At 48.0% G+C, this 27,985-nt stretch overlaps 2 protein-coding genes across 6 annotated transcripts; one reads left to right on the top strand and one right to left on the bottom strand.

Moving 5' to 3' along the window:
- Nucleotides 1–3,300: 3,300 nt before the first annotated feature.
- On the bottom strand, nt 3,301–5,775 carry CLPS (colipase). The gene is made up of 3 exons (XM_055571608.1): nt 5,655–5,775; nt 3,983–4,105; nt 3,301–3,571 (listed from the first exon to the last, which is right to left on the bottom strand). The coding sequence occupies exons 1-3, from the start codon at nt 5,736–5,738 to the stop codon at nt 3,440–3,442; spliced, it is 339 nt and encodes a 112-aa protein (XP_055427583.1). The 5' UTR covers nt 5,739–5,775; the 3' UTR covers nt 3,301–3,439.
- A 6,870-nt stretch (nt 5,776–12,645) lies between these two features.
- Nucleotides 12,646–26,647, top strand: LHFPL5 (LHFPL tetraspan subfamily member 5). 5 transcript variants are annotated; one of them, XM_055571605.1, is made up of 4 exons: nt 12,646–13,308; nt 18,458–18,694; nt 21,920–21,946; nt 26,505–26,647. In XM_055571605.1, the coding sequence occupies exons 1-3, from the start codon at nt 12,897–12,899 to the stop codon at nt 21,928–21,930; spliced, it is 660 nt and encodes a 219-aa protein (XP_055427580.1). In that variant the 5' UTR covers nt 12,646–12,896; the 3' UTR covers nt 21,931–21,946; nt 26,505–26,647. The 5 variants fall into 5 exon arrangements, with proteins under 5 accessions (XP_055427580.1, XP_055427581.1, XP_055427579.1 ...); XM_055571606.1 differs by lacking the exon at nt 26,505–26,647 and adding an exon at nt 22,513–22,661; XM_055571604.1 differs by lacking the exons at nt 21,920–21,946; nt 26,505–26,647 and adding an exon at nt 20,565–21,166.
- The last annotated feature ends 1,338 nt before the right edge of the window (nt 26,648–27,985 follow it).

The following is a 27,985-nucleotide window of genomic DNA, read 5'->3' as shown; positions in this document are numbered from 1 at the left end:
AGCCTGGGGCAGGAGAGGGAGGCAGCCAGGCAGGGCTCCTGGAGCGGGGCACGCGGAGCAGGGCAGGCAGTTGTTGGTTTTGTTCCCAGCTGGAGCCCCAGGGCCTGCACATAGTAGGCGTTCAGTATTTGCTCCTTGAAAGACTACTGACATTGTCGGACAGAGGGCTGATGGATGGCAGTGATAATGTCATAAGCCCCAGCCCTGGGGACCGTTGACGTGTGAGCGTGTGCACGTCTGGGGGCTGCAGATGACAATTTTGTGCGGCAGGCAGGTGGGTCTGGCCTACTCTCCTGTGTACCAGGGGAGAAGTTACCTATTTGGGGGACACTGTGGGCAAATCTTCCAAAACTGCTTAGTCCCCTCTAGGCACAAGTCAGGTCCCACAGACACCTTGTGTCCCCTGAACCCCATCCACACAGATGCCCCTGGGGCCTGAGAGACTGCCCAGCCTGGCAGGTGGAGGGGGCGGTGTGGGAGAAGGAGGCAGGCCAGGCCGTCTCCCGCAGGACACGGGGGAGATTTGCTTCCAGAAGAAGGGGTGCAAGAGCGGGTGCTGCCGCCGGTCTGCTGAGAACTGCGAGTTGTACTGCACCGTAAGGGGGTCCGAGGGCAGGACGTGTACCCAGGGGTGGGTGTCGGGGCCTCGGGGGAGCTGAGGGTGAGAGACCCATGGAAGGCGGAACTGGAGCGCACCCAGGGGCCAGGGGAAGGAGGGAGGGGTAGGTGGGCGGAAATGACCCGGGAATTCTCTGTCTGGGGGAGACTTTGGACAGACCCAAGGTGGGTTCCTCCCCCCAGGGGCTTGGAATCCTGGATGGTGGGGCAGGGATGGGGCCCGGCGATGTTTCTTTTTCTAACATGGGTTCCTGTCTCCGGGGGTCTTCTCAGCAGACCCTGAAGAAGCACGGTCAATGGCCCAGTTTAGGTCTGGCCCTAATCCTGGGTCTTCCTCTGCCTTAACCACCCTCATCCCAAGCCCCAGGAGTTCTGCTGTGGCTTCCTGGGAGGAAGTGGGCTGAGAGAGGAACTGAGTGTGCTGGAGAGGGGAGTTGATTGACCCATGAGAAGATTTAAGGAGAGAAGATGGGGCCCCCTCTCAGTGTTCATCCACTTAGGACTGGCAGGTGGGATAACAGGAGAAAGCCAATGCCAGGGGCAGAGTGAGGAGGGCACTATGCAACCCTAGAGGTCAGCCTGGAGGAGGTGACCAGAGGCACAGACTCAGAGCAGCTGGGCGAGAAGGTCCTTTATACCCAGGCTCCTCTGCTGTACACAAGTTGAGGGCCCCTGAGCTGGATTGTGCTGAAGGTGGGGGCTGCCCCCAGAGGAGCCCTCAAGGCTGAAGTCAAAGTGTCGCCTCTCCCTGGCATTCCTTGGCCTGGATAACAGGTAGCCCTGCCAGCTGGACCTGACTTGTGTATTTCCAAAGAATCAGGAATAGTTTAAAATTATCTACAGCCATTGTAAGAAAATTGAAAAAAAGAAGCCAGCTAAGAAAGCTTTCTTTTAATGATCGCTCTTCGTTGCCTCCTCCCACTTCTCCACCTACTCCTGTGCCACCCAGAACCGTGTGTTCCTTTCCCTGGTTCCCAGAGCCTCCCCCAAGGGGGAGGGGCAAGGAGGGAGAGATGATGCACTATCACTGAGATAAAAAGCTTGCAATGTTGCTGGCAGCCATTGCCCCCCTTCCTTGCAAAACCCCAATATTGTTTGGGCAGGCCACATTCCCAGCCCTGGAGCAGGATTGTAATTAGCCTAAGCCAGTTGTGGCAATCCCATTCTCTTTGCCCAATACTTGCTTTTCCAGCCTCCCTTGCAGCTAGCGGTGGTCAGGTGACCCAGCTGTAGCTGTGTAGATATGGAGACGTCAGCCTGGAAATATTAGGGGAAGATAAGAAGGTACCCCGGGAGAGGCACTCTGTCCTTACCCCCTTCCCCAACCCAGCCTCTGTCCCCAGGCTTTCTAACTTAGATGGTGAGAGGATCTGATGTTAGGAGCCCCTGTGAAGGCATCTGCTGAGAGGAGCTGGCACCCAAACACATGCCAACACTTCCATCTCCAGACTTCTTCATGCCTGAGAAATATATGCCCCTTTTGTTTGTGCCATAATTACTTGGGTTTTTGTTACTCACAGCTGAATCCAGACTTATCTCATAAACCTAATGGTTACTCTTGAGGATTCATTATCCCAGAACTACAGAATCCCGGGGCGGGCAGAGCACCTGTTTCATTCAGCTCACCCTCTCCCATTTATGTGAATCTCCTCTCCAGCATCGCCACCGAGGGTCACTGAACTTCCACTTGCACATCTGAGTGCCTAGCATCCCAAGACTCTCTAAGGAAGCCCAGGTTTGATGGCTCCAGTGGGTATAAGGTTTTTATATTAAGTCAAAACTAAATTCCTTTTGAAAGTGAAAGTGATAGTCGCTCAGTCATGCTTTGCGACCCCATGGACTGTGGCCCACCAGGCTCCTCTGTCCATGGGATTCTCCAGGCAAGAACACTGGAGTAGGTTGCCATTCCCTTCTCCAGGGGATCTTCCTGACCAAAGGATCAAACCCCGGTCTCCTGCATTTGCAGGCAGATTCTTTACTGTCTGAGCCACCAGAGAAGACCTTTCCTTTTAATTCCACCCATTTGTCTTAGTGTGAGTAACTGGGAAAGAACAGGAAATTGTTAAAAGGGTTGAGGGTGGAGTTGGGTGGATTTAGTGCCAACTTTTTCTAATTACATAGCATTGAGCAAGTTACTTAACAACGCTGAACCTTAGTTTCTTTTATCTATAAAGGGGAGACAATGAGTTCTCCTTCCCAAGGCCGTTGTGAGAATTTGCTGGCCACAGAGTAAGCCTGCAGCGATTGTTTGTGATCTCTTTAACATAGATTGTGTCAGCTAGCTGTCACCTCTGAAAGTTTGGCCCAGGAAAGGGGTGAGAGACCAGGAGAAGGGACTGGTAAGTTTTGATGCAGGGCAAAGAATATGGGCCATTATAACTCCCCACCAGAGATGTGTGTGTATGTGCATGTGTGTGTGTGTGTGTGTGTGCATGCGTGTCTGCCTGCCTGCCTGAGAACTTGGGGAGCAAGGAGGGCCTCCCAGGGAGCTGAGATGCTCCTTCGAAACGGAGAGGTTCCCAGCCTGACTGGTATTCTTTCACAACCTTGTCTCCAGCCTGTCAGCCTTGTTCTGTCTGGCCCCCCCGACCTGTTCCTCCTTTTCAGATGACACCTGCCTGATGTGCAAGAAGCTTGATGTAACAGCAAGGAAGACGCTGACTCAGCAAGAGTATCCAGGTGACTGGGGAAGGTTTGCAAGAGGGGCTTTAATTGCCAAGAACCCAGTTAGAAGGCGGAGATGCCGGTCGAGGCGGTGGCCGGCCAGGGGCGGGTCCTGGTGGAGGAGCGTCCTGGGGTGTGCCGGCCCGGGTGAGCTCGCTTACTCTGTGGCACGTCCGAGATCAAGGCAGACGCCGAAGTTGGTGTTGGTGATGGAGCCCACAATGGTTTTGTCGACGTTGCAGGTCAGGCCCCGCTCACAGGGACACTTGTAGTAAGTCCCATAGAGCGTCTGCAGAGACAGGGCGGTCACAGACTGTGCAGGCCAGCTGCCCCAGATGGCGCTTCTCCTTCGTGCCTCCTCGGGGGGTGCGGGGGGTGCTGTGGGCCTGGAGGGCCTGGGTTCTGCTCTCCACTGTGTGGCCCTTACTAACTTGATCTCTCTGAGGAACCTCTGTTTACCCACCCATGAAATAGGATTGGTAACACCTCGCTGCCCCGCCCACGTCACCAGTCAGTTGTGAGGCTCAAGAGAGCGGATGGGATGGGAAAGGGCTTTGAAGTGTGCTGACCTCCAGCATTAGGTGTCCAGACTGACCCTCTTCCCTGAGCCCACACCCAAGCCTCGAGGGCCCTCCCCGCGCTGAGCTGTACCTCCCCAGCTGTCTCCACCGCCCCCCACACCCTGCCCCCCGGCACTCACAAGGGCGGAGCACTCGCTGTTCTCGCTGGCCTTGGGTGCGCAGCGGGCCAGGCTCAGGCCGTCTTCCCGGTGGCAGCACTTGCTGATGCACTGGGCACTGTTCAGGCAGAGCTCACCCTCATCCTGCCGGGGGGCAGCCGGTCAGCCCAGGCCCCTCCCTTTGGTCCCCTGTCCATGCAGACCCCCAACTCACCACCCACTACTGCCGACAGGGCCTCACACCATGGCGGGCTGGTATGAAGGAATCCAACCCCCGGGGCTGGAGGCCTCTGCCCACCCCGACCCCTTGACCCACCCGCATGAGACGCAGGCAGTGTGGCATCGTGAAAGTAGCCCTGGGTGGGGACAGGACGCCCAACTCCTCAGACTGGCTGTGCTACCAGGTCCCTGGGTGACCCTGGGCCAGTCTCTGCCCCTCTCTATGCCTCAGTGTTCCCATCTGGAATGGTCGCCTGTGGCCCCCAAACGGGGTCTCCAAATCTCTCTGGGTCCCGCAGTCCTTCGAGGAGCCTGTGAAAGTTGAGGACCATCTCCCGGGAAACTCCTCCCTCCACAGACTCTTACAGGTAATGGCAGGGGCATCCCGGCCCCTCTGAACCCATGCCTGGCCCTGAGTTAAGGACCTGAAAACTGGGTTCCTAATCCAAAGGGCTCTTGCAGTGCCCTCTTGTGGAAAGGCCATGTGGACAGTGGGGAGAGCCTGGCTCTGGAGCCTGCCAGCTGGTCGCCAGTCCCTGATCAAGGCTTTCCAGCTGTGTGACCTCAGGCAGGAGACTTAACCTTCCTCTAAGTCAGCTTTCCATGTGAAGACGAGATTGATCATGATAGTACCTATCTCACATGGCTCGTGTGTGTGTGTGTGTGTGTGTGCGTGTGTGCACGCGCATGTGTGCACATGCACATGCGGTGTCGCTTCCGTCGTGTCTGACTCTTTGCGACCCCTCTGGACTGTAGCCCACTAGGCTCCGGTGTCCCTGGGATTCTCCAGGCAAGGATACTGGAGTGGGTTGCCATGCCCTCCTCCAGGGGATCTTCCCGACACAGGGATCGAACCTGTGTCTCATACATCTGCATTGGCATCTTCCCGACCCAAGGATCAAACCTGCATCTCATACATCTGCATTGGCAGGCGGGTTCTTTACCACTGGCACCACCTGGGAAGCCCCATGTGGTTCTTACAAGGACTAAATAAGTAAGCAATCCTGAGGCATTTAGAGCTGGACTGGTCAGTGTAGGTCAGAAGCCAGAATCACTGGGGAAGCTTTTTAAACTACTGGATCTTCTGAGTCAGGGTTTCCAGGACTCTGGATTTTTCTTTTTTCTTGCCTTGCTTCATGGCTTGTGGGATCTTAGGTTCCCAACCAGAGATTGAACCTGTGCCCCCGGGAGTGAAAGTGTGGAGTCCTAACCACTGGACCTCCAGGGAGCTCCGCTCTGGATTCTTATCAAGTTCCCTCAACCGGGTTGAACCATGCTCTGAGGACGCTCCACGCGGATCGGCCTTCTCTGGGGCCCTGGGGAAGGGGCAAGGGAGACAGGAGGTGGGCAGTCAAGGAAGAGATGTTTTACCTCCCAGCTCTTGGGCAGCTGACCAACCAGGGGTCAAAAAGCCAAGCTTAAAAAATATCCCACATGGGGCCCCAGATGCCTCCTGCCTGGAAGACCTTCTTACCAGGTTGATTATGATTCCCCGGGGGTCGGGAACTGCATAAGCTACCGCGAAGGCAACGAGCAGAAGGACAAGGACCTTCTCCATAATGAGCAGGCACAGCTGGTGTAGGTCGCAGCCGGCAGGTCAGGTCAGGTGGCAAAAGACGGAGCCAGAGGGTGGTGGGGCTATAAAAGAGGCCTCGTGCACACGTGACCCACCTTCCCAGTCCCACAGGGCCTGCCATGGGCAGAGGCCCAGCTGTGGCCAGCCTGCTGGGGTGGGGTCCTGATAAGCTACTGGGTGCCACCTGGCACCCGTACCTTTTGTGTGTGTGTGTGTGTGTGTGTGTGTGTGTGTGTGTGTTGGGGGTGGTGTGACGTGGTGGCCTGGCTAAGAGAGGGGACTCAGGGGTACCTTTGCCTGTAGGAGGTATTAGCTGGGCAAGTTACCAGTTCTGTTTCAGTCTCCTTACCTGTCAACTGATAAGAGTTGTGAGCGTTAAGTGATTTAACATGTTATACACAAAATACCTATAGCCTGGAACAGGGCTCCACATATGAGCAGTACATGTTAGCTTCAGTACCTGCTCACTGCTGTTATTCACCTCTGGTGCCTTGAGCTCCCTGGCAGGGCTGGGACTTGAGTGAGGCAACAGAGATACCTAGGGTATGAGCACCTCCTTTAACTTTCCCTCCTAGACCCCTCTCTTGCCTCACCGGAGTCTGGGTCCTGCTTTTGATCCCAGCCAAACCCAGGTATGTGGCAGTATCAGGCTCAGGGGAGGAGGGGTCCCAGGCCCCCTTGGGCTTTTCTGGCAGGCCCAGGCGCCTGGGGCTGACCGGCTCTGTGGCCGCTGGCAGGGGGGTACCGCCTTGCTCTGGGCGTCCTGCTCTGGGTGTCCCGCCTTCCCAACCTCCCACCGGGGGACGCCTGCAGGAGTGATTCCAGGACCCTCAGGAGGTCCTTCTCCAACAACTCTCTCCAGCTTCCTTTCCACTTCACTTAATATCTGCAGCCAGCCTCAAAGACTCGCCCCTTTCGATAAAGCTTCCACTCGTCTACTCGCCCTGTCCCCTACCCAAGGCCACGTGTGTGCCTGAGCAGTTGTTAGTCCTGGCTGAAGATGAAAAGGTCCCTTTGGCCTCTGCTGGCCTGGGGTGAAGGCTGGGAAGGGCACAGCTGCCTGAGTGTGCTCAGGTGTGGGACAGAGCGGCTTTCCCTGGAGGGCTGGCCATTGTAGCAGAGCACCCCTTCCCTACCCCAGGAAGTGGAAGACGGCCAACTTGGGGAGGCCCCAGGCTGGGTTGCCTTTATCCAGATAGACCTGGCTTCAAAACTCAACCATAACTAGCTGCATGAACTTGGACGGGTTATTTAAATTTGTAATCTCCGTGAACCTGTTTTCTTATTGAGGCAAAGAGGTCAATGGCTTTTAGGAAGGTCAGGATTGAATAAGACAGTGTATGTGAAACCCCACGGAAGTGCCTGACACATGGGGGGTGTTCAGGCAACATAGCAACCCTTCATCCTTATTGCACTGAGGGTGGCCTAGAGAGGAGCAGCTGAAGGAACCAGCCAGGACATCCTCAAAATGAGAGAAGCCCACCCAATTCCAGAGACCTGGAAATGCCCTTGATGAAAGAAACAGTCTTCTCTCTCTCTTTTTTTTTTTTTATGGGGCTCAGTGTTTTCAACCACTTTTCCCCATGAGCTTATCCTGGCCCTTCCCCACCACACTGTTCCTTCTCCCGAGTCAAGATGAGGAGGCTGGGGAAGGAACTGGACCCAAGAGCTCTTTCTATCAAAATGCACCAGGCCTAGTATTGCCAGCAGGCCATGGCCACCTTTCCAGACGTGAACGAGTGCAGATTTTTCCATCCCAAACAAAGAATATAGCGAAAAGAACTTTGATAATGTTTGTGCTTCCAAAATACAAGCAAGAAGTAATTAAGGACTTTTTTGTACCCAAACCTCATATGGTCTAACCACCCCTTCCCCAATCTAAAAGAGTGATTTGCTTTGGCTTTTCCCCCCCTCAAAAAAGAATCGATTTCTGATTCCCACGTGCGATCATATGTGTTTCTCTCACATATATAATGTTGAACGAGGGACTTCCCTGGTGGTCCAGTGGGTAAGACTCTGCACTCCCAATGCAGGGGGCCCGTGTTCCATCCCTGCTCAGGGAACTAGATCCCACATGCCACAGCTAAAAGATTCCACATGCTGCTACTAAGACCCAGCACAGCCAAATAAGTAAATCAGTTTAAAAAAAGAAATCCCCCATAATATTGAATGAGAAAACCCGTGGACAAAAGAACACAGACGGTTTGATTCCATCTACATGAGATGGCTGTCTCACCGGAACCTCAGAAAGCAGAAGAGGCTTCTCTGAAAGGCAGAGGAAGTTCTGCTGATCAGGCCAAACAAAAGGTGTCTGCTAGTCCCGAAGAGCCTGGGCTCAGGTTAGGGCCTCTTCTACAGCCCCCACTTTGGAGAAGCTCCCAGCCCAATGGTGTAGATACAGGTCATGCCTTGTTGAGCTTTCAATCTGATGGCGATGACCGATCACAAAACTGAAGAAATTTAAGAGGAAACACAGGTTAACAGCACAATATGCTTAAGGCAGGATTCTTTTTAATAGTGAAAAATGGGAAACTGTTGAAATACCCCCAAGGAGGGGAATAATTAAACAATTACATAAAGATTAAAGATCACATTTTTGAAAAACTAGTAATGTGAGAAAACACTGATGGTGAAATGCTAAGTGAAAATAATTGGATACTAAATGTAAACTGCAGAAGGAAATGGCAACCCACTCCAGTATTCTTGTCTGGAAAATCCCATGAACAGAGGAACCTCACAGGCTATATAGTTCATGGGGTCGCAAAAAGTTGAACACGACTGAGCACAAATGTATATACATTATTATACAACTGTATAACGCAATATGTCCAGAAGGAGGGGAATACACCAAAATGTTAACAGAGATAATAATAATAATAAACATTTTTGAGCATTTTTATATGTGAGGCCCTGGGTTAAACATTTTCCATATGTTATTTTACCTAACCCATATGTGATAGATACTATTATCATACTCATCTTATAGATGAATAAACTGAGGCTCAGGAAGCTAAACCCTCAGTTAACAAGTTCAAGTTCTGTTCAGTCACTCAGTTGTGTCTGACTCTTTGTGACCCCATGGACCCCCTGGCAGAATGCCAGGCTTCCTTGTCCATCACCAACTCCCTGAGCTTCTCAAGCTCATGTCCTTCGAGCCAGTGATGCCATACAACCACCTCATCCTCTGTCATCCCCTTCTTCTCCTGCCTTCAATCTTTCCCAGCATCAGGGTCTTTTCCAATGAGTCAGCTCTTCGCATCACGTGGCTCAAGTATCGGAGGTTCAGCTTCAGCATCACTCCTTCCAATGAATATTCAGGCCTGATATCCTTTAGGATTGACTGGTTTGATCTCCTTACAGTCCAAGGGACTGTCAAGAATCTTTTCCAATACCACAGTTCAAAAGCATCAATTCTTCACCACTCAGCTTTCTTTGTAGTCAAACTCTCACATCCATACATGACTACTGGAAAAACCATAGCTTTGACTAGACAGACCTTTGTTGGCAAAATAATGTCTCTGCTTTTTAATATGCTGTCTAGGTTGGTCATTGCTTTTCCTCCAAGGAGCAAGTGTCTTTTAATTTCATGGCTGCAATTACCATCTGCAGTGATCTTGGAGCCCCCAAAAATAAAGTCTCTCACTGTTTCCATTGTTTCCCCATCTATTTGCATGAAGTGATGGGTCTGGATACCATGATCTTCATTTTTTGAATGTTGAGTTTTAAGCCAGATGTTTTCCTTTCCTCTTTCACCTGCATCAAGAGCCTCTTTAGTTCTTCTTTGATTTCTGCCATAAGGGTGGTATCATCTGTGTATCTGAGGTTATTGCTATTTCTCCCAGCAATCTTGATTCCAGCTTGTGCTTCATGCAGCCTGGCATTTCACTTGATGTACTCTGCATATAAGTTAAATAAGCAGGGTGACAATATACAGCCTTGATGTACTGCTTTCACAATTTGGAACAAGTCTGTTGTTCCATGTCCAGTTCCAACTGTTGCTTCTTGACCTGCATATAGGTTTCTCAGGAGGCAGGTAAGGTGGTCTGGTATTCTCATCTCTTGAAGAATTTTCCAGTTTGTTGTGATCCACATAGTCAAAGGCTTTGGTGTAGTTAATAAAGCAGAAATAGATGTTTTTCTGGAACTTCCTTGCTTTTTTGATGACCCCGTGGATGTTGGCAATTTGATCTCTGGTTCCTCTGCCTTTTCTAAATCCAGCTTGAACATCTGGAAGTCCATGGTTCACGTACTGTTGAAGACTGGTTGGAGAATTTTGAGAATTACTTTACTGGCATGTGAGATGAGTACAATTGTGTGGTAGTTTGAACATTCTTTGGCACTGCCTTTCTTTGGGATTAGAATAAAAATTGACCTTTTCCAGTCTCCTGTGGTCACTGCTGAGTTTTCCAAATTTGCTGGCATATTGAGTGCAGCACTTTCACAGCATCATCTTTTAGGATTTGAAATAGCTCAGCTGGAATTCCATCACCTCCACTAGCTTTGTTCATAGTGATGCTTCCTAAGGCCCACTTGACTTTACATTCCAGGATGTCTGTCTCTAGGTGAGTGATCACATCGTGGTGGTTATCTGGGTCATGAAGAAGTATAGTTCTTCTGTGTATTCTTGTCATCTCTTCTTAATATCTTCTGCTTCTGTTAGGTCCATACCATTTCTGTCCTTTATTGTGCCCATCTTTGCCTGAAATGTTCCCTTGGTATCTCTGATTTTCTTGAAGAGATATGTAGTTCTTTCCCATTCTATTGTTTTCCTCTATTTCTTTGCACTGATCACTGAGGAAGGCTTTCTTATCTCTTCTTGCTATTCTTTGGAACTTTGCATTCAAATAGGTATTTCTTTCCTTTTCTCCTTTGCCTTTAGCTTCTCTTCTTTTCTCAGCTATTTGTAAGGCCTCTTTAGACAACCATTTTGTCTTTTTGCATTTCTTTTTCATGGGTATGGTCGTGATCAGTTCCTCCTGTACAATGTCACGAACCTCTGTCCATAGTTCTTCGAACACTCTATCAGATCTAATCCCTTGAATCTATTTGTCACTTCCATTTGAATCTATTTGTATAATTGTAAGGGATTTGATGTAGGTCATACCTGAATGATCTAGTGGTTTTCCCTACTTTCTTCAATTTAAGTCTGAATTTTGAAATAAGGAGTTCCTGACCTGAGCTATAGTCAGCTCCTGGTTTTGTTTTTGCTGACTATATAGAGCTTCTCCATTTTGGCTGCAAAGAATATAATCAATCTGATTTCGTAATTGACCATCTAACTTGAGTCAGCTAACAAGTGGCTGACTCAAATTCAGATCTATCTAAAGCTGAAGTGAATGTTTGTGAAATGATTTTGTTTGTCCTTAGCTCCCATTTTTGGGTTATGAGTGATTTTTATTCTTTTATGTAACTTTCTTGAATTTTCCTATGTATGTATATTAATCATGAATTTGCCTATACATTTAGGAAAAATACAGGTATTTTCAAAAAGAGGGGGGAAAGGAATAAGCAAGGGTGTGGAGGAGGAGGGATGGACTGGGAATTTGGAGTTACTAGAAGCAAACTTGCCTGGAAAATCCCATGGATGGAGGAGCCTGGTGGGCTGTAGTCCGTGGGGTCGCTGGGAGTCAGACACGACTGAGCGACTTTCCTTTCACTCTTCCCTTTCATGCATTGGAGAAGGAAATGGCAGCCCACTCCAGTGTTCTTGCCTGGAGAATCCCAGGGACGGGGGAGCCTGCTGGGCTTCCGTCTATGGGGTCGCACAGAGTCGGACACGACTCAAGTGACTTAGCAGCAGCAGCAGCAGCAGCAGCAGAAGCAAACTATTTCTATAGAATGGATAAACAAGAAGGCCCTACTGTACAGAACAGGAAACTACATTCAGTATCCTGGGATAGGGACTTTCCTGGTGGTCCCAGTGGCTAAGACGCCATTCTCTGAATGCAGGGGGCCTGGGTTGGATCTCCGCTCCTGCATGCCAAAACAAAGTGTTTGAATGCTGCAACTAAAGATTCTGTGTGCCACACCGAAAAGATCCCACGTGTCTCAACTAAGACCCGGTACAGCCAAATAAGTAAATTAAAAAAAATATATATATACAGACATAAACCATAATGGAAAAGACTATAAAAAAGAATGTACATAAGTACCTTGAGTGACAGCAGAAATTAACACAACATTGTAAATCAACTATACTTATAAAAGTAAATAAAAAAAGAAATATGCAACAAAAACATACACAAGAAGTGAAAGACATTGTGTTGAACAAAAAGCATATGTTAATGTCTGAGAAGGCTTGTAAGGACCGTTCTTTGTGTAGTGGGTTCTATTATCACACTATCAGTCTGCATTTCAAATATATATTTACATATATGTAAATACCTCACTGTCCTTGAGAGCAGGGGCCCTGTCCTTTTTAGTATATGGTTCTTGCCTCCAACACAGGGCTCAGTACGCAGAAGGCTCTTAGTAATTGAGCCCTGAATGATATAGGGAGGAGAAACCAGTGACCCGGAAGACTTTGCCGGCCTCCGAGGGATTGGAGGTTCCAGGAGGACATACAGGGAACCAGGGAAGGATGGGCTGGGCTGGGGACTGCGCTCCAGAAATGGTTTGGCGGCAGGACACCGAACGAGAGGAAGGTGACAACCACAGCCCCGCCCTTTCGGTCCTTGCCAGCCCGGCTCCGGAGGGTGAAGAGAGGCCTTAATTCCCAGGCGCGGGCTTTTGGAGTGGGTGGGGCGGCCGCTCGGCACGCTCCTCTGCCGCGGGGCCCGAGGCGCTGGCCACGGTGCTGAAAGCTGCGCGCGCGGTGGAGGGAGCGGGGCGGAGCCGGGACGAGCGAAGGGGGCGGAGCTCCCTGGGGCTCTCCGCTGGAAGGGGGCGGGGCAGGGCGACGCCCGCAGGCCCGGGACACTGGCGGGTTTGAGGTAAGGCAGGAGACCCGAGGCAGGCCGGCTCGAGCAGAGCGAACACAGCCACTGGACAAGCTTCCCCAGGAGAAGCCAAGGTCATCCTCCCTGACCTCAGCCTCCTCCCTACACCCGGCTGAGGGGGTGACCCACTTTTGGGCCTCCATCCGTTCGCAAAGCCACTTCCAGCCCCCAAGTCCCCATCCTAGGACCCAGCGCCCTCACGATGGTGAAGTTGCTGCCTGCCCAGGAGGCAGCCAAGATCTACCACACCAACTACGTGCGTAACTCGAGGGCCGTGGGCGTGATGTGGGGCACGCTCACCATCTGCTTCTCCGTGCTGGTCATGGCGCTCTTCATCCAGCCCTACTGGATCGGTGACAGCGTCAACACGCCCCAGGCGGGCTACTTTGGCCTTTTCTCCTACTGCGTGGGCAACGTGCTGTCTTCTGAGCTTATCTGCAAGGGTGGCCCGCTGGACTTCTCCTCTATCCCTTCTAGAGCCTTCAAGACTGCCATGTTCTTTGTGGCCTTGGCCATGTTCCTCATCATTGGCTCCATCATCTGCTTCAGCCTGTTCTTTGTCTGCAACACGGCCACTGTCTACAAGATCTGTGCGTGGATGCAGCTGGCTGCGGGTGAGCAGGGATAGTGGGAGGGCAGGGAGCCCCTCGCCCCACCCCAAGGCCACAGGCGCAGGTGCAGCATCCTACCTTCCCTGGAGTTGCTGAGTCTCCAACTCAGCTGTTGTCCTGTATAGCTCTGTGTGCTCTTCAGTTGCTTCTGAAGAGTAACAAGTCTCAGGATGGCTGAGATCAAAATGACTTTAAATATCAAATGGTCCAACTCTCTCATCTTATAGATCAGGAACTGAGGTCCAGAGAGGGGAAGTGGCTTGCCCAGGAGCAAATCACTCATGGTAGAGTGAAGGTCTTTATTCCCTAATTCCAGGATTCCATCCTTGATAGAGCAAGTGTGAGCACTTGAGGCAGTGAATGGAGGTGATATTTTGTGGTGGGGGAGAGAAGTAGGGTCTTTTAGAACTATGTGAGATGGGTGGCTACTTGTGGTGCTCAGAGGCAGGCCTTCTCTGCCCTCTTTTCCTGCTTCTGGCTACAGACAGGCATCTGGGTCCTGGGGGTCAGCTGGTCCTGCTATCCTCTAGAGCCCAGGAAGGGATGCTTACCTAAGGCCTTGTCCTGCAGCCCTTGGTCCCTCCTCACTCCAAGCACCACACACAGACTGTCCATGTGAGGGAGATGTCCAGGAGCCTTGTTGGGGACTGCAGACTAGAGTGAAATCATCTTGACATCATTGATTAGAATGAGAAGCAGCGTTATCCTTAGCAGGGGGAATGGAACAGGGAACTGAATCCCAGACAACCAAACACATAAACTCAGGACAGTCAGAGCTGGAGGGGGCTCTAGAGAGCTAGAGCGTCCTCCCCCCAACTATAAATGAGGGTTCTGGGGCTAAGAGAAGACAAGACTTAGCCAAGACTCTAGAGAGCTAGAGCGTCCTCCCCCCAACTATAAATGAGGGATCTGGGGCTGAGAGAAGACAAGACTTAGTCAAGACTCTAGAGAGCTAGAGTGTCCTCCCCCCAACTATAAATGAAGGATCTGGGGCTGAGAGAAGACAAGACTTAGCCAAGCCTGTAATAGATCACCTGGCAACCAAGGAAATAGGAGAATTATGGCAGTGAGTCCCAAGAACTAGATGAGGAGCCTCATCATGACCCAATTAGGTGGGTTTTCCTCCCATCTGATAGATGAGGCTCCTAGCAGGTAACTTGTATTTTAGCACACAGGTCATGAGAGACAGAACCTTCGAACTCTGAATCTTGTACTCAGGCTACTGACCTGGTTCCACAGCTGCCTTCCCAATCCCCCTGCCACCTCCCCTTCTCTGTAGTCTGGTTCTACAGCTGCCTTCCCAATCCCCCTGCCACTTCCCTTTCTCTGTAGTCTCTCTAAATGGTGAGGGAGAGCCTGGGGCAAATGAGGCAAGTCTTGGTGGGCAGTGGGGAGAGAGAAGGGAGAATGAAGATTTAGCAGTTTTGTGACAAAGAGGAGCAGAATGAACCCTGGCATGCTTGCCAGCTGGTCCTCCAGAGCAATGGGATGCTGGAAACACCACCCTCCCTCTCTCATTCTCTGCACTGTCCCGCTCCCCCAACCTCCTGCAACAGGTGCCATTTGCTGAACAGGCAGTGCTGGGAGGGCCTGGGTGGGGGAGGGATCACCAGGCCATTTGAGTCAGATCCTTGTCTGGGTCATGGAGCTGAAGACACTGATAGCAGAGGTGGCCGGGTGCCATCCCATGAAACATTTATGTTGGGAGAGAACAAAGGTGGTGTCATGTTCCATTCTTTGGTGCTGGGGAAAGGAGGGGGGTGGCAAAAGGAGGGATGAGGAGGAGATGTGTCCCACAGCCATTGAGAGCTTCCTCCATTAGAGGAGCCCTAAACCAGTTAGCTTAATCTTGACAAGATTAAGGACCAGAGAAGGGCGCAGGAGAAGGGAAAGAGGACTGATGAGTGAGGCAGTGAGGAGCTGCTGCTTAAAGTTAATTGAGCTTCTGGATGCCAGGTGCAGGCCGAGGGTGATCCCGGCTCCTAAAAACACAAGTAGAGCACGTTACACGTCTCTCTGAGTTCTGGTAACTTCATCTGTCGAAGATGGCAGAAATACAGGGCTCTTGCAGGAATGGGATGTTATAATGCATCTTGCACAAGGCCTGACATGTGGTAGGTGCTCGGTAAATGTGAAAAACCCAAAACAGCTTTTTCAGTCAGGGATGGATGGGATGATGCCACAGTAAAAATTCCCAAATCTTCATGGGTTAGGACAAAGGTTTATTTCTTGATCACGGTACACACTCGTTGAGGATCAGTGAAGGGTTTTGCTCTCACTGTTCTCTTCCAGAGCCCAGTCTGATGGAGCATCAGCTGTCATCTGGCTGTGATCACTGCAAAGAGAAAGAGAGCTCTGGAAAGTCTCCAACAGCAGTTAAATGCTCTGGCCTGGAAAAGCACACAGCATCTCTGCTCACTTATTGGCTGAAGGAATCTTTATGACCTAGCCTAACTTCAAGGGGGACTTCCTAGGTTGCTCAGTAGTTAAGAATCTGCTTACCGATGCAGGAGATGCAGGAGACACAAGTTTGATTCCTGGGTCAGGAAGATCCTCTGGAGCAGGAAATGGCAACCTGCACCAGTATTCTTGACTGGAAAATTCCTTGGGCGGAGGAGCCTGGTAGGCTATACTCCATGGGGTCACCAAGAGTTGGACTGAGCAACTGAGAATGCACGCATGCATGCACACAACTTCAAGGGAGGGAGGCAAGGAAGTATAATCCTGTTATGTACCTTGAATATTCGTGAACAGCTCTGATGACAGAGACATCCATTGAGGGTGCTTCCATTTGACTTTAGTGCCAATAATAGTAGCAACAACTAACATTAACTGGCCACTTAGCATATACCAGACGCTGCTGCTGCTAAGTCGCTTCAGTCGTGTCCGACTCTGTGCAACCCCATAGACGGCAGCCCAGCAGGCTCCCCCGTCCCTGGGATTCTCCAGGCAAGAACACTGGAGTGGGTTGCCATTTCCTTCTCCAATGCATGAAAGTGAAACGTGAAAGTGAAGTTGCTCAGTCGTGACCAGACACTGCAGTAAACACTTAATCACATTTAATCCTCATAACCCTGCTCTGAGTCAGGTATTATTATTCTTATTTTTCCAGCAAGAGACTGGAAGTCAGAAATGGTAAGTAAACTTGCTTGAGAATACCACGCTGGCCTCTGCTTAGAGCCCTGAGACACCACAGTGGGGTGGATCTCCCTACTAGGTGGGTGGGTGGGGCGCTCATACAGAACTGTGGCGCCCATAGAAACAACCTGTTTCCAAGCCAGAGACCCTGGGCTCTTTTCTGAAACCGCTATAGGGAGGTGCTATAGGAGAAAAGGGCCACGCCAGGTACCAGAGGACTCATCACACCCCAAGTGGGGGAGGCCACAGGTTTTACCAAAGGGTTCAGGGAGGGTAGCCCCTAGGGTAACCACCCTAAGTATCTTCCTGTTTGTCACTGAGTCTGAAATGTCACCGCTAAATACATTCAGCTCTTTGGAGAGATGTTTGTCTGGGAGTCTGGGGCAATTAACTTTGAAGCCAAGAAAGTCAGGAGTTGTGGGTGCAGGTCTTGGCTCTGCCATAGCTGAAGGACTGGGTAACTCACTTGGTTTCTCTGGGACCTCAGTTTTCTAGTCTGTAAAATGGGATATTAACACATGGCCTACTTCACAGAACTGTTGTAAGGATTGACAGAAAAATGGTATATGAAGTATTTTGTGATCTGTAAGAGAAGTCTGTATTAATAAATTAGCTCCTCCTAGAAAAAAAACAAAGGAGGCGTTCATCTAGGTGGGAAGGTGGGATCTGGTATATTGATCTTTATACTTTGTTGTGCTTTTGTTTGATCTGCTGACCTTCCTTGCAAGAACAAGCTGAGCCCCAGGCGGTGATTTTGGGTCCTGTGAGGTGCTTCTCCATGGGGCTCCCGGGTAGGGCACAGCTTTGGGGCTAAAGAGCCTCGGGTCCTGTGAAAGGAGGGCCAGGGTTGGGACTGTGGCACAGATAAGGGGAGGTGTCCTGTGTCTGCCTGATGGTGGTCCCGGAGGTTGCCCCGGTCACCTCCCAAGAATATGTACCTTCCTGGGTGGCTAAGGTGGGGTGGAAGTTTGGTGGGGAAAGTGGAGGGAAGGTGGGGAAGAAGAAATGTTTGGCTGTCAATACTGAATCAATGAAAGCACAGTGTGGCATACGAGCTGTCACTCGGGAAATGCCAACTGTGTGTCAGGTGCTCTTCTGAGCACTTCTCCAGTATTAGCTGATTTGAGCCTCATTGCAATCCAGACAGGCAGATACTATTATCCTCATTTCACAGATGAAAAAACCGAGGCACAAAAGCTTATGTACCTAGCTCGAAGTCACACAGCCGGTTAGCGAAGAGCTGGGCTTGAGATCCAGGTAGTTTACCCTAGTGTTCCCCAGCTTTTCCTGTTGAGAGAGTCACCCAGAAGAGTGCTTTTAAAGAAGGGATTCCTGAGCCCAACCCTGACCTAGGAATCAACATTTTAAACACATTCAGGGAGGTGTGGACAACTGCCCTGTGCTGTAGTGGGTAAAGGTGTGGAGATCCTATTTGCTTAAATGCAAGGTTCATGAAGGAAGCAGCCAGAGATGGGGCTGGAAAACTTCCTGTACTCAATCTAAAATACCTGAGTTGTAGGAGACATAATTATTTGATGTGGTGTAAAAAGGAAAAAAAGCTTCTAATCAAGTTATAGCCTAAAGTTTTATTATTACACTTATTCCAGAGATGCTGAGGTCTGAACAAAAGTACATCTTAGGAGTGATGAGTTCTCTGGGCTGGAATTGGATTTTGGGAGGACTTTGAAGCTGGTGCCTCATCAAGTTCAAAGTGAGGGGCACAGCTGAGGGCCTGGCAGGGCTACCTGGTGCCCTGGCAGAACCTCCCGGGCTGAGAAGTCCTGCTCTGAGCCTTCACCCCTGACCAGTGGCTCCCAGGGCGCATGGCTTTAGCTCTTGGAGCCTCAGTTTTCTCCTCTTTGTTCTGCAAGAAGGGTGGCAGCAGCTTGCTTCTTGTGCCTCTCAAGGCTGTTAACACAGGAAGGGAGGTGGCACGGTGACGGCAGTGCACGGTGGGAGGGAGCAGACGCGCTTCCCCAGCCTGACGCCATCTGCACCTCCCCTGCCCCTTCAGCCACAGGCCTGATGATCGGCTGCCTGGTCTACCCAGACGGCTGGGACTCAAGTGAGGTACGGCGCATGTGTGGGGAGCAGACAGGCAAATACACGCTGGGTCACTGCACCATCCGCTGGGCCTTCATGCTTGCCATCCTCAGCATTGGAGACGCTCTCATCCTCTCCTTCTTGGCCTTTGTGCTGGGCTACCGCCAGGACAAGCTGCTCCCTGATGACTATAAGGCTGATGGAAAAGGTAATTCTCTCCACCCAGGGAGCTGAGGCTTCCTCTCTGCCAGTTGCCTGAGGTGTGTCCCCTGGCTAAGGGTGGGGACACCAAGACCAATCAAACACAGCTCTTGTTCCAGAGCCCAAGGGTCAGTGGAGGGCTGCAGGCTGGCCCGTGGTGAGGCATGGACAGACCTACGTGGCAGAGGCTGCCTGTGATAGAAGGGTGTCCTCGTCCCCCTGCACTCTCAGGGTCTCCAGGGGAGAGAGCCCTGCTCCAGCCTGGGGAGCTAGGTGTGGCCTTCCCGTGGAAGGCAGCACTGAGGCTGGGTCTTGCAATAACAGGGGAGTCTGCTGGTGGAGAGAGGAGCAGTGGGGAGCAGAGGGATGAGTTGCTCTGGAAGGAGGAGAGGCAGGTGAGGGCACAGATGTGATGGCTCCTGGACTCCAGGTGATGGGAGCCTAGCTCCCTCAGATTAGAGTCACCTTGGGATTCTCCATTTTCTGATCTGAGCTTCATTTCCCCTCATTAGGGGGTAGGAGGCAGATTTTTCCTCATTTGTAAAAAATACCTACTTTACAAGATAGAACTCAGGAACAAGATAAGGCTGTCTGCTCTTCTACTGAAGATTGTACCAGAGATTATAGCCAGGGAAACTGGACAAGAAAAAGAAGTGAAATCTAGTTTGGAGAGGAAGTAAAACCATCTCTGTTAGCAGATGATGTGATTTTGTATATGGAAAATCCTAAATAATCCACTAAAAAACTATTAAAGCTAATAATACACAACTTCAGCAAGGTTGCAGAATATAAGAACAATATACAAAAATATACTGTGTTTGTATATACTAACAATGAACAATGTGAAAACAACATTAAAAAACAATTTCATTTATGATGGCAAGAAAAAGAACACTTAGGAATAAATTTAATAAAAAAGTAAAACTTGTATGTGAAAATCAAAAAAACATGTTTAAAGGCCTAAATAAATGGGAATATCCATGTTCATGGATCAGAGGACTTAATGTTGTTGAGATGGCAATACTCCACAAACTGGTCTACAGACTTAATGCAGTTTTTATCAGAATCCCAGCTGGCTTGATTTTAGGATCAGCTTGTCATTTGGAAATGTGAGAGACCCAGAATAGCCAAAATAATCTTGAAGAAAAACAGAGTTGGAGGGCACACATGCCCTGATTTCAAAACTTACTGGAAAGTTACAATGGTCATGTCAGTGTGGTGCTGGCATGGGGTAGACAGTGGAATGAAACAGAGAGTCCAGAAAGAAAATCAAGCATCTATGACTGATTGATTTTCAACGCGGGTGCCAAGAACATTTAATGGGGAAAAGAATACTCTTCTCAATAAATGGTGCTGGGATAACCAGATATTTATATGCAAAAGAATAAAGTTGGGCCAGCTACCACACATCATATACAGAAATTAACTCAAAATGTATCAAAGACCTAAATGTAAGATATAAAATTATAAAACTCCTAGAGAAGACCTTGGATTAGGTAATGATTTCTTATATTTGACATCTAATGCACAAGTACCAAAAGGAAAAATAAATAAATAAACTGGATTTCCTCAAAATTGAAAACTTGGTGCTTCAAAGGATACCATAATGAAAGTGACAAGGCAACCCATGGATAGGGAGAAAATATTTGTAAGTCATAATCATAATTCTAGTATCCAGAATATATTAAGAACTCTTGTAACTCAACAATAACAATAAAAATAAACCAATTTTTTAAATAGGCAAAGGATTTGAATAGACTTTTCATCAAATAAGATATACACATGGCTAAAAAGCGTATGAAAAAATAGTTAACATCATTAACCATTAGGAAAATGCAAGTCAAAACAACAATGAGATATCACTTTATACCCATTAGGATGTCTGCCACAGAAAAGGTGAATAATATCGAGTACTGATGAGCATGTGAAGAAGTTGGAATCCTCACACATTGCTAGAGAAAATGTAGAATGGTGCGGTTGCTGTGGAGAGCGGAATGACAGCTCTTCAAATGATTAAGCAGAGTTGCCATGTGACCCAGCGATTCCACTCCTAGGCAAATATTCAAGGAAACTGAAAACATATGTGCCCCCCAAAACGTGTGTGCAAATGTTCATAGTAGTTTTCAGAGTCATGTATCTACTGATGACTGAATGACAGAATGTGTGTATCCATACACGGGTTACTCTTCAGCCGTAAAAGGAAATGAAGCACTGGTGACTGCTGCAATGTGGAAGAAAACACTGTTAAGTGAGAGAAGCCAGATGAAAAATGACTAGATATTGTATGATCCGATTTACATAAAATGTTCAGAACAGGCAAATCCAAAGAGACAGAAAGCAAATTTTAGTAATTTCTTGGGGCTGGGAAGAGGGGGGAATTGGGAGTTATCATTAAAAGTCACGGTTTTTTTGGGGGGTGATGAAAATTTCTAGAATCAGAGGTGATAGTGGCATCATGTAGTGAATACACCAAAACCCACCGTTTTGTACACTTAAAATGAGTAAAGTTTATGTTAGTAAATCATATCTCAATAAAAAAAATAAAAGGGCTTCGCTGGTGGCCTAGTGATTAAGAAGCCACCTGCCAATGCAGAGGACATGGGTTCGATCCCTGATCCAGGAAGATCCCATGTGCTGTGGAGCAACTAACTAACTAAGCCCCTGTGCCAGTTACTGAGCCCACACTCTAAGGCCCGAAAGCCGCCAGTACTGAAGCCCGTGCACCTACAGCCCATGCTCTGAAACCACCTCTGTGAGAAGCCCGCATCCTGTAGGGAAGAGTAGCCCCCACTCGCCACAACTAGAGAAGGCCCATGTGCAGCTAGGAAGACACAACACAGCCAAAAATAAAATAGATCTTAAAAAAAACTTGTGCTGAGGATTAGATCGTGTGTATAAAGCACCAGCAATGCCTGCATATTGTAGGTGATGGCTGAATGTTAGTTCTCTCCACGTTCTGTCTTTCTAGTACCTCCACTCGTTATCTCATCCATCTGCCATCCCCCCCGACACCTTCTGGCCCAGAGGTCCAGCGAGGGAGGAAGTCTACATCTGGACCTCAAGTCTATTAAGGGAGACAATCACGCAGTATGGAAGCACAAGCTGATAAACATTATGAACAAAAAGGGCAAGCTTTCCTGATAGTGAATAAAAGAGGGAATAGTGTGCAGGCAATGAGCCTGGAAACAAGGCTTGCTTGTAAACACATCCTGTTTGTTCTCTTTCGTTGCAGAGGAAGTCTGAAGCCGCTGGAGCACTGGTGAGTAATTGCACTGGAGGGTGGTCTGTGTGTCTTTGCAAGTGCTGTAGCCTCGCAGAATGACTCATGAGGCTGGGCTGTAGGACCTAGGGAAAGAGGGGCAGAGGGATGAGTGTGGAGTGTGGGGTGGGAGGGGGCATGGGCTAGCTGGCAAAGGAGACCGTCACTAAGGGGCAAACAAGAATCCTCTAGTTTTACTTGTGTCTTGAGAAGCAGGAAAAACAAAGGGAGAGAAGAAATAATTTAAAACAGGCAGGTGGTTTCATAAACTCTTCTTTTTGTGGAGCCTGGCCAATAAGAACAGACTGTTTTTAGAAGTCATTATTGTAATTTGGACCCTTATTTTCAGAAGATTTATAAGAGACATAGTGGAAAACCTAATGAAACATAAAAGACATAGAAAGGAAAACAAATATTACAGAAATCTGGGCTGATAGCATTAGTGTACTAGGTATTAAATTTAGTTCCCTGCTTCCTGATAGCTGAAGCAAAAAGCAAAACATGACTTAATCAATTTTAATATCTGGTTGAAAAGGAAACATGTTAATTCCCTTGTTGTCTTTTAGGTTTCTAAGATGTGAATTAACGAGAACATGAAGGAACACCTTTTAAAAAGAAAGAAAGGAGAGGGGAAGGAAGGACGGAGAGAGGAAGGAAGGGAAGGAACAGCCCACAGTGGCATCATATTCCTGACAGCTGTCACTTACTGAGGACTCAGAGCTGCTCAGGCACTGTTTGTGGGTAGGAGAGATATCTCCAGTTTAACTATTTTAATTTGTTCTAATAACTTTCCAATCCCTGACCACATAAACATACTTTTTTGAAAAACAGTAAATCAGTACGCCCCCCACCCCCACAAATTTACCAGATGATGTAACCTGCCACGGGGACAGGGGCTCTGGCTGCAGCAGACCTGGGAGGCATGGTGTGTGGCAGAAGTCCTCTTGGAGGAAGTCACCGTTAGCCCCACAACAGAGCTGCCACAGACGACCCACAAACTGGAGCACAATTATACCAGAGAAGTTCTTGCACTGTTGCAGACATTCTAGGGCCCACAACAGATTTCCAAACCTGGGGATCAAGCAAAGGGAGAACCCCCAGGGAATCTGACTTTGAAGACCAATGGGATTTGATTATAGAACTTCCCCAGGACTGCGGAAACAGACTCTGGGAGGACACAACAAAACCTTGTGTGCATCAGGACCCAGGAAAAAGGAGCAGTGACCCCAGAAGAGAGTGAGCCAGACTTGCCTGTGAGTGTCCAGGAGTCTCCGGCAGAGGCGTGAGTCGACAGCCACCTGCTGCAGGGTCGGGGCACTGAATACAACAGTCCTGGGAGCCGTGCTATGCTGACATGAGTCCTTTGGAAGGAGGTCACCATTACTGCCACTATCCCTACCATAGTTTGACCTCAGGCCAAACTATAGGAGGGAACACAGCCCCAACCATCAGCAGAAAATTGGATTAAAGACTTACTGAGCATGGCATTGCCCATGAGGGCAAGACCGTTTCCCCCACAGCCAGTCCCTTGCATCAGAAAGTTTCCACGAGCCTGTAGTCATCCCTCAAGGGTGGAAAGAATGAAAACCACAATCACAGGAAACTACCCAGACTGATCACATGGATCACAGCCTCATCTAACTCAATGAAACCATGAGCCATTACGTGTAAGACCACCCAAGACAGACAGGTCATGGTGGAGAGTTCTGACAAAACGTGGTCCACTGAAGAAGGGAATGGCAAACCACGTCAGTCTTCTTGCCTTGAGAACCCCATGAACAGTATAAAAAGGCGAAAAGATATGACATTGAAAGATGAACTCCCCAGGCTGGTAGTGCCCAATACGCTACTGGAGAAGAGCAGAGAAATAGCTCCAGAAGGAATCAAGAGGCTGAGCCAAAAGGGAAACAATGCCCCATTGTGAATGTCTCTGGTGGTGAAAGTAAAGTCTGATGCTGTAAAGAATATTGCATAAGAACCTGGAATGTTAGGTCCCTGAATCAAGGTAAATTGGAAGTGGTCAAACAGGAGATGGCAAGAGTGAACATCAACATTTTAGGAATCAGTGAACTAAACTGGACCGGAATGGGCGAATTTAATTCAGATAACCATTATATCTACTCCTGTGGGCAAAAATCCCTTAGAAGAAATGGAGTAGCCCTCATAGTCAACATAGTCAAGACCATCCCCAAGAAAAAGAAATGCAAAAAGGCAAAATGGTTATCTGAGGAGGCCTTACAAATAGCTGAGAAAAGAAGAGAAGTGACAGGTAAAGGAGAAAAGGAAAGATACGTCCATCTCAACGCAGAGTTCCAGAGAATAGCAAGGAGAGACAAGAAAGCCTTCCTCAGTGAACAACGCAAAGAAACAGAGGAAAACGAGAGAATGGGAAAGACTAGAGATCTCTTCAAGAAAATTAGAGATACCAAGGGAACATTTCATGCAAAGATGGACACAATAAAAGACAGAAATGGTATGGATCTAGCAGAAGCAGAAGATATTAAAAAGAGGTGGCAAGAATACACAAAATCTATACAAAAATACACAAGAACTATACCAAAAAAGATCTTAATGACCCAGGTAAGAACAAAGCTAGTGGACGTGATGGAATTCCAGCTGAGCTATTTCAAATCCTAAAAGATGAAGCTGTGAAAGTGTTGCACTATATATGCCAGCAAATTTGGAAAATTCAGCAGTGGCCACAAGACTGGAAATGGTCAATTTTCATTCCAATCCCAAGGAAGGGCAATGCCAAAGAATGTTCAAACTACTACACAATTGCACTCATTTCACATGCTAGTAAAGTAATGCTCAAAATTCTCCAAGCTTGGTTTCAACAGTATGTGAACTGTGAACTTCCAGATGTTCAAGCTGGATTTAGAAAAGGCAGAGGAACCAGAGATCAAATTGCCAACATCTGTTGGATCACAGAAAAATCAAGAGAATTCCAGAAAAACATCCACTTCTGCTTCTTTGACTATGCTAAAGCCCTTGACTGTGTGGATCACAACAAACTGTGGAAAAGTCTTAAAGAGATGGGAATCCAAGACCACCTTACCTGCCTCCTGAGAAACCTGTATGCAGGTCAAGAAGCAAGTTAGTAGTGTACATGGAACAACAGACTAGTTCAAAATTGGGAAAGGAGCATGTCAAAGTTGTGTATTGTCACCCTACTTTTAAAACTTATACACAGAGTACCTCATGGGAAGTGCTGGTCTGGATGAAGCACAAGCTGGAATCAAGATTGCCAGGAGAAATATCAATAACCTCAGATATGCAGATGACACCACCCTCATGGCAGAAAGCGAAGAGGAACTAAAGGTGAAAGAGAAGAGTGAAAAGGCTGGCTTAAAACTCAACATTCAAAAAACTGAGATCACGGCATCAGGTCCCATCACTTCAAGGCAAATAGGTGGGGAAACAATGGAAACAGAGAGGGTCTATTTTCTTGGGCTCCAGAATCACAGCAGACAGGACTGCAGCCATGAAATTAAAAGACTTGCTCTTTGGAAGAAAAGCTACGACAAACCTAGACAGACTATTAAAAAGCAGACATTACTTTGTCAACAAAGGTCCATGTAGTCAAAGCTATGGTTTTTCCAGTAGTCATATATGGATGAGAGTTGGACCATAAAGGAGGCTGAGCGCCGAAGAATTGATGCTTTTGAACTGTGGTGTTGGAGAAGACTCCTGAGAGTCCCTTGGACAGCAAAGAAATAAAATCAGTCCATCCTAAAGGAAATCAACCCTGATTATTCATTGAAAGGACTGATGCTGAACTTGAAGCTCCAATACTTTGGCCACATGATGTGAAGAGCTGACTCATTGGAAAAGACCCTGGTGCTGGGAAAAATCGTGGGCAGGAGGAGAAGGGGACAACAGAGGATGAGATGGTTGGATGGCATCACCGACTCAATGGACCTGAGTTTGAGCAAGCTCTAGCAGATTGTGAAGTACAGGGAAGCCTGGCATGCTTGCAGTCCATGGGGTCTCAAAGAGTCAGACACGACTGAACAACAAATTTTAATATGCATAAATTACCTCAGGAACCTTGTTAAAATTCAGACTAATTTAGCTGAAGTTCAGAAATCCAAGCACTGTGTTTCTAACCAGCCCCCCAGTGATAAGCTGCTGGTTAGGGGTTACACTTTGAGTAGCAAACTGTTAGAGTATAAATATTTTCTCATGTCTTTGCAATGTTCCTTATTTTTTTAAAGCCCAGAACTCCACAGCACTGTTGTACCATTTCATTGCTAAACCAGACCTTAGTTAGCTATTTAGGACTGCTATTATAGAAAACTTTTTTGCTTCTGTTGATAAATTCTGGGGTGGCATTACTGAATCAAAGCTAAACTAGCTGTCTTTTTTCTTGCCCTATATATTTTTTTACATCTTAAAAGACATTTATGAATTTTTACCTGAGGGACACTGATAGTATATACTAATGAGAAAGTTTGCTGTCTGGAGTAGAACTGAATTAAAATGTGAGTATTGCATTTTTATTTGCTTAACAATGTCAAATTCTATAATCTTGCTTTCTTTTTTTTTAATATGACAGATCATCTATTTCCCTGACAACGGAAAAATGAGCAAATCAAATTCTTCCGAAAACTTGTTCCATGCTTCCGTGTCTGCTAGTCTAGGCCTGAAGCCCTGAAGCCTTTCATTATAGGGTTAGAAACTGACAAGAGTTTCAAGATAAGACCACTTACTACATTTGGAAAACTCCAGTGAGGCAGAAATGCAGTGACCACATCCAAGATGTTCAGAGTAATGGTTTAACTCTCCTGACTAGGAACCCACCTTCTCTTCCTATCCCTTTACCCCAGCAAGTCACTTTACCATCTCGAGGCCTCTCTGTAAAATGACAGCAGAATGAATCTGTGTGTAGGGTGAGTCCCCGACAGTCTAAATCACTGAGGATACTTGTTTGAAAGCACCCAGAAATTGCCATCCAGCTTTTAGAGGGCAATTAAAAAGAGGTGGCTGTAACCATGCTGGACTGTTTCAGGTTGAGGTTTAGGGAGTCCTTTGCTTTTTTCCTCAGGTTTGTTTTTTTTGTAATTGATGCACAGAGGAAACGACTAGAGGGGTTACGGGAACCTGAATCCATCAGGAAGTCTCATAAAGACTGGGTGACTTTAGGATGTAAAAACTTTCAAGACTAAATTGACTTTTTCCCTTTGGGAACCAAAAATCTTATTTCTTCGGTGCCCACACTGACCCAAAGAGAATGGGCTAACAGTTTTAGAAAGTTACTAGTAGCCAAGTAATTTGTTACAGTATAGATGACCCTCTCTTATTAAAAAAAAGAAAACAAACTTTAAGTTTGGTACGTTAATTGGTGAATCTTACCAGTGTCCAAGAGGGGAACTCAATTTAGGTAATACCTCATTGTAGCAGATGCCAAGACAAAGACAGGCTCTTTAGGCTGTTCCCTGTCCTCAGGATGGTATGTTAAAGCAGGGTTTTGCTGATTATCTGCAGTGAGTGATCCAGGAAGAACAAGTGTTCTTTTTCTGACCTTAGTACATTTCCTCAGTAACGTATGCGTGCTGTTCTTTCACAGGTAGAAAGGGGGTAAATGCTGAACAAAACTGTAATGGATCTTGATCAACCAGCAGTAACATGGAAAACAGTCTTATTCTGGGCTGCAGGGTGTGCTTTTTAACCAATGTACTCGGACACCGGCCTGGTCAGTGCAGTTTCTCCTCTAGCTCAGATAGGCTAAGTATGAGTATCTCAGCATCGTCCCAGTTGTTGATGATGGGAACCACTGGGATGGGACTTATGAGTGATCACATTCATGTTTTCTTGTGCTGATAAAATTATTTGTCAGGCATCTACTTTATGCAAGCTTTTTTTTTTTGGCCACACAGCCTGTGGGATCTTAGTTCTCCAACCAGGGATCACACCCTGGCCCACAGCTATGAAAGCAATCTTAACCACTGGACCACCCACAAGTGACAGAATTTGGCCAATTCTGCAGTTTAGTGGTTTCTAGCTAGGTTTGTTATTTCTTATAACTTTTTATAAAAG

This window comes from Bubalus kerabau, chromosome 3 (assembly GCF_029407905.1).
Source record: "Bubalus kerabau isolate K-KA32 ecotype Philippines breed swamp buffalo chromosome 3, PCC_UOA_SB_1v2, whole genome shotgun sequence".
Classification (NCBI taxonomy): domain Eukaryota; kingdom Metazoa; phylum Chordata; class Mammalia; order Artiodactyla; family Bovidae; genus Bubalus; species Bubalus kerabau.
Note: the sequence above shows the minus strand (reverse complement) of the source record. Positions and strands in the feature narration are given on the sequence as shown.